The 18,887-nt window shown below is 54.5% G+C and overlaps 1 protein-coding gene across 2 annotated transcripts in view; it reads right to left on the minus strand.

Annotated features, from left to right (window-relative positions):
- The window catches only part of AP2A2 (adaptor related protein complex 2 subunit alpha 2), an 80,089-nt gene extending 62,562 nt beyond the window's left edge, over positions 1 to 17,527 (minus strand). For both annotated transcript variants that reach the window (XM_047691039.1, XM_047691037.1), the window contains exon 1: positions 17,300 to 17,527. In XM_047691039.1, coding sequence (XP_047546995.1) covers positions 17,300 to 17,366 — 67 coding nt within the window. In that variant the 5' untranslated portion in view covers positions 17,367 to 17,527. The remainder of the gene's footprint in view (positions 1 to 17,299) is intronic.
- Between the last annotated feature and the right edge of the window lie 1,360 nt (positions 17,528 to 18,887).

An 18,887-nucleotide genomic window follows, 5' to 3' on the forward strand; every position in this document is an offset into this window, starting at 1 on the left:
TGCCTGGGGGGATAGGTTGGGCGTCTGCCTTCAGCTCAGGTCAAGATCTCAGGGTCCTGGGATTGAGCCTTCCATCGGGCTCCCTGCCCAGCAGGAAGCCTGCTTCTCCCTCTCCCACTCCCCCTGCTTGTGTTCCCTCTCTCGCTGTGTCTCTGTCAAATAAATAAAAATCTCAAAAAAAAAAAACAAAAAAAAAAAAACAGCCAGGGATGCCTGGGTGGCTCAGTCTGTTAAGCATCTTCCTTCGGCCTGGGTCATGATCCCAAGGCCCTGGGATCGAGTCCCACATGGGGCTCCCTACTCAGCAGGGAGCCTGCTTCTCCCTCTGCCTGCCCCTTCCCCTGCTTGTGCGCTCTCTCTCTCCCGCTAGTGTTCTCTCTCTCTCTGACAGATAAATAATCTTTTAAATAAATAAGTAATAAAATAAATATATACACGTATACGTACAGTATACATGTACATAAATTTAGTCCGAAACTCACGTAAAGGAAGACGGCCGTATGATAAGAGCGGTTACCACAATCGGGGATGCTGGAAAGAGGTGACCAAGCGGCAACTACTCAGACTGACAGAGCGAGCCGGGCCCAGCTGCCTGCGAGGGGGAAACTAGGGAAACGAGCTTTCCCGAGCACCCGAAAGGCCGAGGACTCAAACCGTCAGGTGCCTCGGGAGGCGGGCCTCGGGGGAGGCTAAGTCTATGTAAGGAGCAGCGGGCGCCCTCCAGCACACCCTGCTGCCAGGCAAACTGTCTGCCACCACCAGCAGAAGACCGGAGGGTCCCCCTGTGGAAAAGCAGGAACACAGAAGCTCTAGCCCTGGTGACGCCGGCGAAGGCTGGGATACGGCGCCGAGCCGAGAAGAGCACCACTGAGTGACGACTCACCGGTGGGGAAACCCGGCGTCCCGGAACAACGGCAGCTGGGCTTCCAGTCCCCGCCTGCCTCACCAGGCGAGAGACGCGACTGAAGCGTCATTCTGGAGAGACCGAGGAGACCACTGACATGCAGGTGTCCCCAGTGACAGAGACCCCTCACCCCTCACCGTGCAGGGAGGCCTCCCGCGGGAGCTCTGACCGTGCTGGCCACTGCCGGTGCGTGTGCGGGCACAGGGTCCCGCCACCCGGCACCCGGGCAGTGCCCACAGCATGAGCCAGAGACCAAAGCCAACCTGCAGAAAAGGAGAGCAGAGCAAAGAGGCTCTACAGAGCAAGACACTCCAAAGCAACACAGAGAAAATACAGGGGTTTTTTAATATTTTATTTATTAATTTGACAGACAGAGATCACAAGCAGGCAGAGAGGCAGGCAGAGAGAGGAGGAAGCAGGCTCCCTGCTGAGCGGAGAGCCCGATGCGGGGCTCGATCCCAGGACCCTGAGATCATGACCTGAGCCGAAGGCAGAGGCTTAGCCCACTGAGCCACCCAGGCGCCCCGAAAATACAGTTTTAAGAACCAGATAACACCAAAAAAAGGAGCACTCAGACAATAAGAAAGGCCTCAAATTATAAGAGTACTTGCAGAAATTTTTTAAAAGTTCAAAAGAAGGGCTAGAGGACAAAGTTGAAAGTGCCAGAAATGAACCACCACAGTGATAAAGAAATGGAAGAGGAAAGATAAAAAGGTAAGAAAATGTGAGTCAAGAGGTCCAACTCTCACCTCTTAATAGAGGACCAGTGAAAAAGAAGAAAGTGAAAGGGAATTATCAAAGAGATAAAACAAGAACGCTCCCCCACACCGAAAGGACACGAGTTTCTAGACTGAAAAGGTCACCGGGAGCCCAGGGGGCTCAGTCCGTTAAGCCGCTGCCTTCCGCTCAGGTCATGATCCGGAGTCCCAGGACTGAGCTCCACTTCGGGCTCCCTGCTCAGCAGGGAGTCTGCTTCTCCCTCTGACTTCTCCCCTCTCATGCTCTCTCTCATTCCCTCTCTCTCTCAAATAAATAAATAAAATTTTTAAAAACAGAGAGAGAGAGAGAAAGGTCACCATGTGCCACGCCCCTGGCACAGCATCTTAAAATCACAGACACTAGACACTAGGAATACAGCTGAACCTTCAAAATTGAGGAAAAGTTACTTTCAGCTAGCATTCTACCAGAGCCAAATTCTCAATTAAGTACAATGGTAAAAAAAAAAAAAAAAAAAAAACCCACCTTCTTTTCAAAAATGCAAAATCTCAGAAGAATTTTACCTGCTACACACTCTCACCGAGCACAAAGCAACACAAGCCTAGAGGACAGACACGCACGCTCCAAAGAACAGAGGTCCAGCCAGAGACAAGGCCAGGACTACAAGGAAGGGAAGTCCCAGGAGGACAGCATGAGCAGAAACAACCAGTCCAGACGACAGCAGAACCAATCACCCCACGAAGGACACGTCCAACACACAAGGTAGGGGCTGAGAGGCTACTGGCTGCGTCCAGCCCATGACTCGGGCTCTTACAGTCACATCCAGACGGTCAGGGCTGAAAAGCAACCGGAGCATTAACACATACAAAAAAGTAGAGGGCACTGGGCTGGCTCAGTCGGTGGAGCATGTGACTCTTGATCCCAGGGTCATAAGTTCGAGCCCCACACGGGGTGTAGAGACTACTTAAAAATAAAATCTTTAAAAAAAAAACAAAAGTACAAAAGCAGTAATTAACACCAAAGATATTAAGTTGAACTACCCAGCCAGCTGGGGGGCTCAGTTGGTAACGCATCCGACTTTGGCTCAGGTCATGATCCCAGGGCCCTGGAAATGAACCCCATGTCGAGCTCCCTGCTCAATGGGGAGCCCGCTTCTCCCCCTCCCTCTGTTGCTCCCCTCCTGCTCATGCTCTCACTCTTTTACTCTAATAAATAAAGAAAATCTTTTAAAAAAAAAAAGTTGAACTACCATTCTCAGCTGAGAGTATTTTCAGACATTAAATGCTATACATTAATTAAATAAAATATTGTAGCACGTTAGAGAATGACACAAGGAAAGCTCAGGTAAATTAAATCATTATCTTCCAAAGTAAGACGTCAATAAATAATAACTAAATGGGAAAAAACACCCATAGGTGGTAAAACATGGGATTCAGTAATTACATTTTTTTAAAGTAAATATGACAAAAAATGGCCATAAAATGAAAATAAATGACTCTGAGGTTCAGGAATGGGGAGATGAGGCAGAGGTCGAGTGTTTTACAATTAACTTCTTAAACTGCATTCTTGATTTTAACCTCCTTGTAACTTTTCAAAATATTCAGGACAAGACTAGACAAGAAAATAACGCACACAACTGAGAAGACCTGCCCAATTGCCCACCATGACACGACCTCTCTCCAAGCCATGCTAAGATCACCACCATTGGTGATGAATGTCCATGCACATCACCCCCACACAACCCTCTGGCCTTGACCTCCGCTCCTCGTGATCTGGTCCCCGCTCGAGACATCCCGCCAACAGTCACCCTCCCACCCATGGTCCACCACAGGTGTCCTGCCAGCCCCAACCTTTCAGCCCACTCAGTCAGGTAAGCCAAGTCTTCTGACACCCATGAGCCACCCTGACCCCAGGACCTGATTTCTTTCTCTTCCTCTCCCTCCCTCTCTTTCTTTCCCTCTCTCTTCCCCGCCCCTTCCCCATGGTCACCCCCTCTTAGCCAGCTTCAATCCCACCACATACACCAAGTCCTGACCCTGATTCTCTGTGCACCTACCCCTCCCTGCTGAATCCAATTCTTGGCCACCTGGCACCACACACGGCCCGGACAGCTGAGTGTGCCTGGGGAAAGCGCACACACCCAGTCACTGGGCTAGCCTCGCACGCGCAGGGAGCCCAGGGAGGCCCTGCCCGGCTCTCCTAGGCTCTCCTGAACCGCCACCCCAAGGCTTCCCCTCTACCCCCAATAGCCCCTCCCTCACCTCCCCCACTGGCCACCAGAGAGCCCACCTGACAGCACTCAAGCGCTCACACCACCGCCCCTGCTCCTCAGCTCTGCCTGCTTCCCTGCCCCTCCTCTTCCCAACACCACCATCAGAATTCTTCCCCAAGTAAGTCCCTTCTCTGCTCACCGCCAGCCCCTCCTCCCTACTGGCTCCCCCCGTCACTCAGGATGAAACCCAGAGCTCTCAGAACAGCCCACGAGATCCCTATCATCTCCCTTGCCCCTTGCACCCAACTCCAACGTCCCAGGCTCTCTCCCCAACCCTCAGTCCAGCCGCACGTCCCCCAGCACTGCAGGGCGTGCCTGACCCCCAGCTGCACTACCTAAACTGTGGTTCCCTTCTTCTGCCTTGTTCCCCCTTCACACGCGGTGCGCCGTGCGCGAAGTATCGCGCTTACATCACGTCTCCCTCGCCAGAATGTAAGCCACATAGCAATGCTCTTGTTTATTTTGCTCACTGTGCAGAACTGGCACTCAGTGAACTGATGAACAAATGAATTAAACTCAAAAAAAATTTTTTTTGACCCCACTGTGATAAGCAGAATACTCCCACCACCCCACCGCCCCATCCTGCAACGACGTCCACACCCTAATACTAGGACCTCGTAGGATATCTTCCAGGGCAAAAGGGACTCTGCACGTGTAATTAAGATAGGGGAAGTATCCTGGGTCCTGCTGATGGGCCCAATCTAATCTGAGCCCTTAAACACAGAGAACTCGTTCTGCCTGGAGGCGGAAGATGACCAAGTCGAGAGATCGTACTTTGGGAGGGACTCACTGGAAAGGCCTCATGCGAGCCTTGAGAAGGCACGTGGGCTGGCTCTAGGAGGTGACCAGCAGGGAAAGGGGACCCCAGCCCTGTGCTACAAGGACTGACTGGAAGCAGCGGTCACCACCAAAGTCTCCAGAAGGAACACCCTGATTTCAGCCTTGTGAGACTCTAGGCAGAGGACCCTGCTGGTCCAGGCTGCTAACTCTGTGTGCACTTGTCGCAGCAGCGAGAGAGCTCCTTCGCCCTCCGCAACCTGCAGTCTCCATCTTCTCTCTCTCCTCTTCACAGGAGAGCTCCTCGAGGGTTGACTCTCAGGTTTCCCAATTATTCTTCCAATTATTCTACCCCATTAAGTTCACCTCTGCACCAGACTGCTTCCTCCTCACTGGCCTGTGCTCCTCCCACCTAGACACGGCTCTCCTGCTTCCGGTCTGCATGCCTGGAGCTCCAGCCATCGTCCCGGAGAGATGGGCCAGCACTGTGCTTAGGAGAGAACACTTGGAGCAGGTCGCCAAAGTGTGATCCCGGTTCTACCACTTCCTAGGCAGTCACATGGCCGTGGGCTCAGGGCCTCAGGTTGCTCATCTATGGAACAGGGAGGACCGCAGTACCTACTGTGAGGGTCACCATGACGATCTGATACAGTAGTGAAGGCAGCGGACCTGAAAGCATGCCGGGCACGCAGTAAAGCTATAGGAGTGAAAGTATAGCTCTCTCTATAGATGATTTCTACTCACTCCCTTGGTGAGCTCCCAGGCTCATGGCTTCAAACAACACCTACAAGGAATGCCCCCGTATTTTTACCCCTAGCCCAGAACTCTTCTCTGAATTCCAGTCTTGGAATTCATATCCAACTGCAGATTCAACGCCTCTCCCCAAAACCTAATGGTGATCAACAGGGACATGATTTACCTTCCCACCTCGGGCAACTAAAAACCTAGACAAAACAACAGTTCTCAGAAACTGGACAGCAGACTATGGACAAGAGTGGTCACTGAGAGGCAGAGAAGAACCAAGATGAGGCTCACAGCTGCTCCCACTTACTGCTTCGGGAGGGAAAACCCAAACAGAGCCCTGAGGTCTCCGTAAAGTGAGGAACAGACCCAGGAGGCTAGAGCGTGCAGGGAGGAGTGCTGGAACAGAGCCTGCTGCAGGGAGAGCAGAGTGCTGGTGAGCTGCAGAAGGGTCCTGGTGTCCAGGTCACATTACTTTTCTGCTCAAGCAAGACAGGAAGCTCCTGAGGCTGTTGGAAGAGCCGCCAGAAAGAAACCAGAGGGTAAACCATGGAAGGCAGCATAGGGCCAGCAAGCCAGAGGGAAATCTCATAAAACCAGGGCATGGAGCTGAGCTCTAAGCAGAAGCGCTATCCCTCTAGAGTGGGGTCAAATCAGTCCCAGACTAACGGCTGCTCTGGTCCCTCCTTGTAAGAATCAAACGGTTTTCAGGAAGTTGAGCTTCATCCTGGAACAAAACTCAAGATATTTAAAGAAATACAACAGTCTTTAGGACTGACAAGGTGAAATTCACAACGTCTGGCATCCAGTAACAAATTACAGATATGGCGCCTGGGTGGCTCAGTGGGTTAAGCCTCTGCCTTCGGCTCAGGGCCCTGGGATCCAGCCCCGCATCGGGCTCTGTGCTTGGCAAGGAGCCTGCTTCCCTTCCTCTCCCTGCCTGCCTCTCTGCGTGCTTGTGATCTCTGTCTGCCAAATAAATAAATAACATCTTCAAAAAAAAAAAAAAAGATTTTGCTTATTTAGGGGTGCCTGGGTAGCTCAGTCATTAAGCATCTGCCTTCAGCTCAGGTCATGATCCTGGGGTCCTGGGATCGAGCCCCGCATCGGGCTCCCTGCTCAGTGGGAAGCCTGCTTCTCCCTCTCCCACTCCCCAGCTTGTATTCCCTCTCTTGCTGTCTCTCTCTCTCTGCCAAATAAATAAATCAATCTTTAAAAAAAAAAAAAAAGATTTTGCATTAAAAGAAGGCAAATAAAAAAATAAAATAAAAAAATTTTTAAAAAAGATTTTGTTTATTTATTTGAGAGAGAGAGAGCACAAGCAGGAGGAGGGGCAGAGGCTGAGGGAGAAGCAGGCTCCCCACAGGGCAGGGAGCCTAACCAGTGGTTGGATCCCAGAACTCTGGGATCATGACCTGAGCTGAAAGCAGACACTGAGCCGACTGAGCCACCCAGGTGTCCCAATAAATAAATCTTTAAGAAAAAAAAATACACCTTCTTCAGGCTACCTGACCTGACCACATTCTTTGATATAGAGAACCTTCCCCGCTCTCTGTTCGTTTTCCCTACTTTATTTTCCTCCACAACAGATCAACAAAAAGATGAATGGATATAAATAAATACTTATTTTTCTCATCTACTTTGCCTACTCTCGTAAGCATTGAGGTTCTGAAAGCAGAGGGATTTTGTCCATTTGCTTAACCACTGAATCCCGGGGCCTAGAAGAGATAGTGCCTGGCACACACCAGGTGCTCAATAGATTTCGCAAATGAACGAACAGATGAATTGTACAATTAAATCAGAAAACAGAATCCAGAAAAATAAACGAATTTTGAAATATACGCCTTCAAAATATACTTCGCTCTTGGGGTTGTACCAAGCGTATAGCAAAACTGTAAGAATACTGTAGGAAGAACTTTGGTTTTTTGACTACTTGATATTAAAGAGATTTAAAGTACGTCTGCAGCAAATGCCGCATTAGAGAGCACACATCGGACACGAGCACCCAACAGAAGAGCGTCTCCTGTCCCCTGTGACCAGCATCTGCGCAAGCGGTCCACCACTCCAACCCATGGATGACAACCTCCGGAAAGAAAAGAAAAGAAAAAAAAAGGAAAGAAAAGAAAAGAAAGGAAAACCTCAGGAGCTTAACAACTTGGCACAGAAGACCCTCAATCACACACACACGCACCTGCCCCATCTGCTTCCTCGAACAAAAGCTACAAGCTAATTATTTTTTTTTAAAGATTTTATTTATTTATTTGACAGAGAGATCACAAGCAGGCAGAGAGGCAGGCAGAGAGAGAGAGAGGGAAGCAGGCTCCCCGCTGAGCAGAGAGCCCGATGTGGGACTCGATCCCAGGACCCTGAGATCATGATCCGAGCCGAAGGCAGCGGCTTAACCCACTGAGCCACCCAGGCGCCCCAGCTACAAGCTAATTAAAAGAAATAACTCGGGCTGGCGGGGGCAGGGGGGGGGGTGCCTCGGTGGCTTCGTCCTTAAACGTCTGCCTTTGGCTCAGGTCATGATCCCAGGGTCCTGGGATCAAGCCCGGCATCGGGATCCCTGCTTGGTGGGGAGCCTGCTTCTCCCTCTGCCTGCTCCCCCTGCTTGTGCTCGCTCTTTCTCTTTCTCTCTCTGTCAAATAAATAAATAAAATCTTAAAAAAAAATTTTATTTATTTATTTGACAGACAGGGATCACAAGCAGGCAGAGAGGCAGGCAGAGAGAGGGGGGAAGCAGGCTCCCGCTGAGCAGAGAGCCCAGTGTGGGGCTGGGTCCCAGGACCCCGGGATCATGACCCGAGCCGAAGGCAGAGGCTTAGCCCACTGAGCCACCCAGGCGCCCCAAATAAAAATCCTTTAAAAATTAAAAAATAAAAGCAAAGAAAGAACTGAGATTATGAAGAGAGTGTCCCATAGAAGAAAGGCCTGTTGAAGACTCGCGGAAGGAGGCGTGTTTGCACCACATCCCCTGGCACGGTCCAGCATGAACTGTCACAAAAGACTCTGATTCCCGTGGGCGCAACAAGGTTCAAACTCAGGTGTGATCTGATCGTGCTGGACCTGACATTTAAAACAAAGGCAGGGGAGGGCACCCCGGTGGCTCAATTGGTGAAGCATATGCTATCTGGCTCAGGTCATGATTCTGGAATACCCTCCCCCCTTCTGCTCCTCCCCCTGCTCACGAGCACACACACCCCCGCACCCCCCACATAAATAAAGCAAATCTTAAAAAAAAAAAAAAAAAAGCTACAGAACTGTATTTTTCAGTAGCGATAAATGCCACCCAAGAGTGTTTCAAAATACTCATTTTCCTGCTCTATTTTTTCTCTCAGCTCAGTAGTCATCTAAAACAGCATCAGTTGAGTATCTTTTCTCAATGCTTTTTTTTTTTTTTTTGAAGATTTTATTTATGTATTCGACATAGAGAGAGAGAGATCACAAGTAGGCAGAAAGGCAGGCAGGAGTCGGGGGAAGCAGGCTTCCCGCTGAGCAGAGAGCCCGACCGGGGCTCGATCCCAGGACCCTGAGACCACGACCTGAAGGGAAGGCAGAGGCTTTAACCCACTGAGCCACCCAGGCGCCCCTTCTCTGTGCTTTTTAAACCACATTAGAAACATGTAATTGCTCTCAACCACATTACATGAAGGCAGGCTGGCCACAGAAACAGCAAAACGCAAATCCCCACACGGCCCTGCCTGCCCTAAGTTGCGGCAAGTGCTTCAGGTGCGCGACTAGCCGACCCTCACGACACTCCTGACCTGGCGCCAGGAGGGAGTTTAAAGGGAAGGAAAACACCTTACGATGCCAAACAGAAACAGGCAACCCAATTTGGACGCTGACCCCACACTTTTCCTCATGAGCAGATGACAAATCCTGGGCATGTGACCAGGGAAATGGGAAACACCAGAACAGAAGGAACACACGAGAGCACCACAGCTGCCCCTGGGTTCACAACTGGAGCAAAACTGAAGACTCCAGACCCCAGAGAGCCACAGTTCGCAAAAGTGAGAGACAAAAGGAAACAGTACCAGCATCTGGCCCAAAGCAGCCGCAGAAACTTCTGTTTCCCCTCAAGTCCCTGTGTCCTGAGGCAGCAGGAAGCTGCGGGAGCCATCCCAGGCCGGACCCTAGCAAGGAAGTGGGTCCCAGCCTTACCGCAAAGACCGTCCTCTCCTCGTGGGGCACATCAAGCCCTCTCCAACCTTCGCACCCCCACTAACACGGACGACCAACTCCAGGGCCAGACCGCAGGCCCCATCCCCTCGCCTCATGTGCCTCCCACCTTCCCACCCGGTGGCCCCCAACTCCCACTGAATCCTCCTGACTCCACGCCCCACACTCTCATGAGTAAATGACTGTGGGCCGCAGTCCTCGTCCTCTTCGCCGAGAACAGTGAGGGACCGAGGACAGTGAGGGAAGAACCAAGGGCCAGCAGGAAGCGACGCGTGGAGGCGGGCAGGACCCAGAGTGTCCCCACAAGTTCGCGCCGCATCTTATGAGCAGTCACAACAGTCTGGGCACGGCTAGGACTCGCCTCTCCCCTTCTGGCTCTGTGCACCCCACACCCCACCACCCCACACTCTTCGCCCTTCCTCCCACCAGGCGCCACAGCACTATTTGCAAACAAGGCCACTTCCTCCCTGCCTATTTGCCCGGAGCACCGCCAAGACCCCCTCAGCCCTCCCCACCCCTCGAGCGGAAAGCTAATCTTATCGCTCAGCCCCAGCTCCCACCTCCCTGGGGGAACGCCTGCGGGAACCCCTCCTCCGCCCTGAACGCGGCAGAAGCCAGGGGCACAGACCACTTCTCATGACATTTCAACCATGTAAACTTGCATCACGAAGTCAGTTGTGTTTAAAAAGGTCAACGCCAGAATCAATAAATGCAGTTTGATAATCTAAATCTCAGACATCACACCACCCAGTGAAAACTGTCCATTCTAGTGTCTTAGGAGCACCCTTCATTGTGTTAAGGTGAGGGCAAAATTATCTAATCTACTTCACACTGCGCCCAAGAGGACAGAAACCACCAACGCTCTAGCTCCCAAATGTGTGTTTTGTTTTGTCTTTAAGGATTTTATTTATTTATTTGTCAGAGAGAGAGAGCGCGCGCGCTCGCACAAACGGGGAGCCGCAGGCAGAGAGAGAAGCAGCTCCCCGCTGAGCCAGGAGCCCAATACGGGGCTCGATCCCAGGACCCTGATATCATGACCTGAGCCAAAGGCAGAGGCTCAACCCACTGAGCCCCCAGGCGCCCCATCAAACCTGTGGTTTCAATATCAGACCCGTGTGCTGACCACAATGAAGGAGGACAGGAGGGGCACCATTCCTATCTAGCTGTCCCACACTCATCTCATCCTACTGGATCCAGGGAGGGAATGGACCAGACACGCTTTAACAAAAAAAGAATATTCAACAAGGTCAAGGGTGAATACGAAACACTCCGAAGTCTGACTCAGAACTACCTTTTGTAGATGCCGGAGCTCCTGGTGTTCCTCTACTCTTCCGTCTGCCCTCTAGGACCTCCCCACTTGCTTTCAGGGCAAGGATTCATCTTGTTCACCTGACAACTGCCTACTCCCCTAATTCTGCATTCAGGAGTCCTGAATACAGGCGGCGCTCGGTAAGGATGAGTCCACTGGCCAGAACTCGTCTCCCCATTTGTCTGTAAGCTCTTCAGGGAAACAGGGACCACACATCCTATTTCTCTGAACTCCACACATTTCACATAACAGGTCCAGATGCCATCCCTTACCCAAAACCCAAGGCCCAATGCATCCCAGAATGCAGAACGGCTCAGACTCTAGGAGGAAGCACAGGACCCAGTCACTGTGGCCTAGAAGCACAATGCACTTGTGAACATTCGCACAGGGGGGAGGCCACACAGAGCTTCGTGGCTGTATTTTCGCCAAATGAGTTCACCAAAGACTCACAAAAACACTTTTTGTTTTGGGAGTCTTATAAGCTTTGAAATTTGAGCTAAGGGAAGACAGCCCCAGGCCTGAGGAATTCCAAGGTGCTCAGAGCCCCGCCCACTCAGGAGCTTGCATCAGGGAGCCCCTTGTCTTGGGGGGGGGCCATCACACCCGAATCCACCCCCCCCAGCTCCGACTCTTTGCGATTTTTTTAAAGCCAAGGAGATGCTACTTAATCTCACAGAGAGTCTTCCCGATAATTCTGCAAGTACAAAATCCTGACACATACTGTTGCCAAAACAACAGAGCAAAAATCACCTTAAGAGGAAAGAGAAGTTAGGGCGCCTGGGTGGCTCAGTGGGTTAAGCCTCTGCCTTCAGCTCAGGTCATGATCCCAGGGTCCTGGGATTGAGCCCCACATCGCATCGGGCTCTCTGCTCAGCAGGGAGCCTGCTTCCCTTCCTCTCTCTCTGCCTGCCTCTCTGCCTGCTTGTGATCTGTCTGTCAAATAAATAAATAAAGTCTCTAAAAAAAGGGGGGGGGGAGTAATGCGAAGTACCTGGCATGAGAGTTCACTTACACGACACTCCAGCTTGTCATAAAAGAAACAGGGGGGTCCCCCGCTCCAGAGGAGCTAGAAGGGAAACAGGGAAGAACACACAGGTATTTCCTAGCAGCAGTAACCACCAACCTCAGCAGAAAAATTCAACCTGGATCAAAGACTTCCTTCCTTCTCCCGGCATGCCGCTTCTTCCCTCCCTTCACCCTCTGCCACACACTTCCTAAATCCGTTTCTAAGGAATATAAATCATGCAGAAGAGTGCAAAAGAAAATATGCAAGAGGAGCATTCTTTTTCAAAAAGTCAGCATTTTTTAAATGTCCTGTCAAGACTAAAATGAACATCAATCTTTTTTTAAGAACTGTAAAAGTTGGGGCGCCTGGGTGGCTCGGTGGGTTAAGCCGCTGCCTTCGGCTCAGGTCATGATCTCAGGGTCCTGGGATCGAGTCCCGCATCGGGCTGTCTGCTCAGCAGGGAACCTGCTTCCCTTTCTCTCTGCCTGCTTCTCTGCCTACTTGTGATCTCTCTCTGTCAAATAAATAAATAAGATCTTTAAAAAAAAAAAAAAAAAAAGAACTGTAAAAGTTTAAAAGCAGACTGGCAAACTGTGATTCTGATCTCTATCATTACTAAGGAAAAAATCAAGTACCAACGTCACGTTTAACTTCCTACACTGATGCTTAAGCGGAACTTCAATTTTTTATGTTCAGTTTCTCCACGTTCAATTTATGACTCGTAACAAATGGAATTTTATGAACAAATAAGTGTTTTAAACTTTAGTCATGCTGAAAAACAATTCAAAGGGATGCCCAATTTCAACAGTTACCAGAGACAGAAAGGACGCCCTTTTGTGACCAACACAATGAGCAGAGCACTGACACTGCCCCAGTCCTTCGCTGCACCTGCAGCAGAACCACATGCTTTCTCCAAGAACACGGGAAATTTGTTTTTTGCCAAGTAGCTAATTACATCTCTCCACTCGTTTCCCTTCATTTGAGTGAGTGCCTGGAGGGATGAAATAAAATGCCTCCAAGCCCGAGGGACGGGTCTTAAGTCATCTGCACAGCACAGCCCCCGCCACCGCCACCACGCACGCAGAGGAGTAAGGGGCAATTTCCTGCCCACTGGCAACAGGACTGGTCTCACGAGAATGAAGACCTATCACTTCTCTCTCACTGTAGTCTTGATCATTCTGCGGTCAGCTCCAAGTCTGGCACTTGCATCAGGGTTTTACACTCTCAGCGCTGTCACGGCACTGACCGGTCCACGACGGCGCGCAGAGTCGCGCTAAGTTCTGTACAACCGTCCGCCAACAACGCGCGCGTGTGAAAGTAGACAGCAGTGCAAAGCAACTGAACAGCAAGTAGCTACTCTCTTCCCAATTTCAGCAGTTCTTTAAAACCACCCCTCGCTGGGTGCCTCAGTCGGTTGAGGGTCCGGCGCTAGGTTTCAGCTGAGGTCATGATCGCAGGGGACTGAGAGCGCGCCTGCGCGCAGCGGGCAGCCGGCTGGGTGTGGAGCCTGCCTGCCGCCTCTCTAGTCCCCCTGCTTGTGCGCGCATGCGCGTTCGTGCTCGCTCGCTCGCTCGCTCTCGCAAATAAATAAATCTTTAGGAAAAAAATCCGGGACGCCTGGATTGGGTCATCAGTTAAACATCTGCCTTCGGCTCAGGTCACGATCCCAGAGTCCTGCGAGAGAGCCCCGCATCCGGCTCTCTGCTGAGTGGGGAGTCTGCTTCCCCCTCTGCCTGCTGCTCTCCCTGCCTGTGCTCTCTCTCTCTCCTCTCTGACAAATAAATAAAATCTTTAAAAAAATAAAATAAAATAAATTTTAAAAATTTAAAATTTTTTTTTAAAAACCCACCACTTGGCTATGATAAACATCAACGCAGCAGCCAGGAGGGGCTGCAGGGGACCGTGCCGAGTGAGGAAAGCCCACCTCGACAGCTCATGCACCGCACAATGCCAGTCACACAACCTCCTTGGGACGTTACGTAGAGACAGAGAACAGACTAGTAGCTGGGAGGGGTAGGCGGGCTATACGGAGTAACGCAAGGGGCTCTGTGATGACGGAACAGCTCTCTGTCCTGATTAATGTGGGGTTACATGAAGCTAAATGTGATAAAAGTTACAAAGACACACACACACACACACACACACACACACTGCGTCAGGTGAAACTGATAAAATGTGACTAGGCCCTGTGGAGTGTACCAATGCCAGTTTCCCGGTGTTGAAACTGTACTGTTGGGGCACCTGGGTGGCTCAGTGGGTTGAGCCGCTGCCTTCGGCTCAGGTCATGATCTCAGGGTCCTGGGATCGAGCCCCACATCGGGCTCTCTGCTCAGTGGGGAGCCTGCTTCCTCTTCTCTCTGCCTGCCTCTCTGCCTACTTGTGCTAGAGCCCTCTTCGTCAGCTGAGAAGCCTGGAGGTCAGCGGCCCCCGGCTTTGGGTAGTGAAGCAGGTGAGAGGCAGTCAGGGTCTAGACCCTTGCCACAAACTCAGTGACCTCTCTGCACGGAGCCTGCCTACATCATAACAAGAACCCACTACACACACAAAATCAGAGGTGGGCAAGGAAAGGGGGACACAGGGACCGCTCTCCCTGCGCCACCGGGGTTACAATGAGACCGGCTCTGGCCAGGGTTGGCTCTCCGAGACCACCTGCAGCCACCGGCCCACACGTGCTTAGAACGCTAATCCCTGCTGCCCACACATCTTGGCCCTCCACCAGCAGTGCCCGTTAGACAAATCATCTTCCAGCGACGTCCTCTCTGGCTCACTCGCCAACGCATCTACTGGGCACGTGTCTCACGCCGGACGCTGTGCAAGCAGTGGAGAGACACGACGAACAAGACAGGCACGGAGCCCACTTCACAGGGCTTCCGGTGCAGTGCGGGAACAGCACCCCAAGCCCACGACACTGCTCTGAAGGAGTGCAGCATGTCCCATGACGGATGGGACACAGGTTAGGGCACAGCGCGGTCGCAAAGGCAGGAGTGCAGCACTATGACGGATGGGACACAGGTTAGGGCACAGCGCGGTCGCAAAGGCGTTTCCGAGGAAGGGCCATAATAAACAAAGACCTGCCCCCCAGAAGGGCGAGGCGCCCCTCCCTCCTGAGGCTCCTGCGGGAGAGTGCTGGTCTATTGGTGGCCCTGGTGGCCCTGCGCGGGAGCAGACCGGGCCCCACCCGGCAGTGTCTGCACAACTTGTGTGGCTGTTGCATGGAGGCAGCGGCCCCGGGACGCTGCTCTCCACCGCCACCAGGCAGCGCAGCTCAACAAGGGACGGGCCCCAAGCTCCACAGTGTGGGGCCGGGGAAAGTCCACCCTACGGTCCGTCGGCAAGGACCGGCAGAGTCCCCCGCGCGGGGCAGGCACCCACCTGCCACTCAAGTGTGCACCTAGCACAGGACACACGTCTCATATGCAGGTGACTGGCTGTCCAGGACGGGTTTCGATCTCAGTGTCTCTCCTGCCCACCGCGTTTTCCTTCCAAAATGGGAGAACTGACATCCCTGCTAATGCAAGGCCACGAGCCCTCCGGCCAAGGGCTCCCCTGCAGTAGTTTTACCGGACGCTCTGATCGCGAGCACCACTGCCGGGAAACCATACGGAACAGCAAAGGAAGGAAAAGCTACTCGTAGAAGCTCAGATCTGAGAGAGGTTCCCACACGGGCCTCTCGGTTTCTCACACAGGACGGAGAGGGACAGAAGAGCTGAGCGTCCCCAGTCTTGGGGAGAACCAGCCGGGCATCTGGGTCCTCCAGGCTAAGGAGGGAGGGGTCAAGGGAAGGCTCCCCACGACAGCATCTACCAGCCGGAGCCGTGGGTGACATTCTTCGAAACAGATGCTGACCTGAAGGTCACAAAGTCAGTCAACTCTCCATGGAAAACAAAACAAAGCAGAAAAGCACCAGATAGGAAACTGGTTTTGTGTCTACTTTAAAACTTAAAGAACGGGGGGGGGGGGGGGGGGGGTGCGCCTGGGTGGCTCAGTGGGTTAAGCCTCTGCCTTAGACTCAGGTCATGGTCTCAGAGTCCTGGGATCGAGCCCCACATCGGGCTCTCTGCTCCGCGGGGAGCCTGCTTCCTCCTCGCTCTCTGCCTGCTTCTCTGCCTGCCTGTGATCTGTCTGTCAAATAAATAAATAAATAAATCTTTAAAAATAAATAAATAAATAAACTTAAAGGACGGTGTTCTGCGAGCTCCGCAGCCCCTCTGCAGACCACAGCCAGGTTTACGGGTGGACCCACGGTGCCCCCACCAGCCTCCTGGCCTGCCTGCCTTCTGCTGCGGATCTGTCCCACCGTGAGGGGACACGCGTGTCCCCGAGAACACAGACAGCAGCCAGGCCAGTCACTCCAAAGCCATCCCACCCTCTACTGCCCTGCTCCAGGGAATGAGTCATTTTAATCAGGGCGGACCAGCCACCAGAGCCCGGCAAGACATGGCCGTCCCCACTCCCGAAGTGGAAATCCGTGCTGCTTTGGAAAAGGCTGGGTTAAATGCTCCATTACTAGAAGACTGCAGGCTGCTCAAGATGACATCATGCGGGGGTCCTCCGGAACCGGTCAACGATGCCACAGCCCCCCACGCGGGTGGACAACACCCCCCCGCCCTGCACCCTGCACCCCGCAACCCCTGCCCCACTGTTGCCTTACCCGCAGGCCCCAGTCCCACCCCCGAGCCTGCCTCCCAGAGCCCTGCGCCCTCCTCACCCGCCCTGTAGGTCCCTCGCACCTCTGACCTGCGCCCCCTGACCCCTGCCCTCTAGGTCCGCACCCAGACACCCCCGCACCCCCACACCCCAAGCCACGCCCCCGGACCCCCACCCTCTAGGTTCCCAAGCCGGACCCTAGCGCTCCCTGCCTGCGCGCCTGAACCCCTGCCCTCTGGGTCCGCATCCTGGACCCCGCCCCGCACCCCCACACGCCGACCCTACGCCCCCGAGATCCCCACCCCGCACTCCGGCCTGCGACCCCGGACCCCCGCCTTCCGAGTCCGCACCCAGGACCCCGCCCCGCCCCGCGCCCCATGACCCCTGCCCCCCGGGTCCGCACCCGGGACCCGGCCCCGCACCCCCGCACCCCAAGCCTACGCCCCCGAGAACCCCCACCACGCACTCCGGCCAGCGCCTCCGCACCACCGCCCTCTAGCTCCGCGCCCCGGACCCCGCCCCGCACCCCCGCACCCCTGGGCCTGCGCGCCCGGACCCCCGCCCTCCAGGTCCGCACCCAGGATCCCGCCCCGCCCCGCGCCCCATGACCCCTGCCCTCCGGGTCCGCCCCCGGGACCGCGCCCCGCACCCCCGCACCCGGGGCCTGAGCCCCCGGGCCCCCGCCCTCCAGGTCCGCACCGGGACCCCCGCCGCTCGCAGGCCGGGTCTCGCGCCGCGGCCACTCACAGTTGCGGATATCGGAGATGAAGACCGCCAGACCCCGCATCCCGTCCCCCTTCGACACGGCCGGCATCTTCGGGCCCCGGGGAGCGGCCTGGGCTGGCGGGCCCGGAGGAGGAGCGGGCAGCGGGGAGCGGGAAGCGGGTCGCCGCCGCCTCTGGAGCCGCCTCAGCCGGAGCCGCCTCGGGCTCAGAGCGCCGCTTTTAGGGCCGCCGCCGCCGCCGCCGCCGCCGCCGCGCGCGCGCGCGCGCGCACGCACACACGCTCGCGATGACGTGCACGCGCACGTTTGCTCGGGCGGTGGCGGGCGGTGCGGGGACGAGCACGTCGAGTGCGGGCGCATAAAGTCAGGCGCGAGGACGCCCCCTACCGGCAGACGCGCGCGCCGGGCGGCTCTGGGAGCCGGGGATTCGTGTCCCGGGCTCCCCACGACCCTGTCCACCGTGCGGGGCCCTGAGGGCCTGCGGCACATCACCCGCTGTCCAGGGCCACCAGCCCCTTCCTTTACAGAGGGGGGCACTGAGGCCTGAAGAGAAAGGACTGCCACCCCCACCCCATGACTGCGCCAGCTGACCACAGGGCCCAGTCTTCGCTTCCATCCCTCAGTGCCCAGCCAGGGCCCTTTGCCATTCTGCCACCACCCAGCTCGGCGCAGAGGCCTGGGCAGGGCGTGGACCCCCCAGGGTGTGTGTTCCCAGGGCAGGCGTCCCTGCTGAGCCTCACCTCTGTGGAGCCAGACGGCTTTGAACGGGAAGCTTCCTCCTTATGCGGGATGGGGTTATCTGCCCCCCCCACCTGGTACTGGCCCAGACCCACAGAAGAGACCTCTGTCCCACCCTGGCTCACTTCCTCAGTTCCCAGTGAGAGGTCAGGCAGGTCTGGACCCTGGCCAGGAGGAGGAAGGGGTGGGGCCCCTTGCGCAGACCAGGCACCCCACCCAGGCTCTGGGCCTCCAAGACCCCCTGGGGGAGACCGGAACTGTGGAGACTGGAATCCTTATAAGGCAGCAATTTCACCGCCTTCCAAAGAGCTGGGCCAGCAGACAGCTTCCTGGAGGAGGGGAGATCCCCAGGGAACACGGGCCCCACGCCTGCAGATAACCCTCCGTGGCCAAGCCAGGGGACTCAGATGAGCAGACCCTGAGCCGCCCCCAGCAGCCGCTCCGAGGACAGGGCAATGCCCAAAGGCAGGGGCCCACCTCAGCCTGATGCGGAGGGCTTTTCTGAGGAAGGGCTTGGAGCCGGGCAGACATCCCGCCCCCTTTCACTGCTGATTGTGGGCCTCCCAAGCTTCCTGGCGTTCCCCAAAGCATGTGTGTGTTTGGGGAGGGGGTCCCAGAGCCTGATGAGACACACAGGCAGCCATAAGAAAGACCCCACACTTTTTCCTAACTCCCACACCTTGCCAGACACACAAGCCCTCAGAGCATGATTACTGTCAAATCCCAGTCCTGAGTCCACTCAGCCCTCTCTAACCACCCTGACTCATCAGCAGGGGACAGGCCACCTTCAAGAATATGAAGTGCTCGTTAACAGTCTCATTTCTTAAGTCGCGTGAATTGGACATCCATGTCACAACTGTGTTTCCAGGGGCA

Source organism: Lutra lutra, chromosome 10 (assembly GCF_902655055.1).
Source record: "Lutra lutra chromosome 10, mLutLut1.2, whole genome shotgun sequence".
Taxonomy (NCBI): domain Eukaryota; kingdom Metazoa; phylum Chordata; class Mammalia; order Carnivora; family Mustelidae; genus Lutra; species Lutra lutra.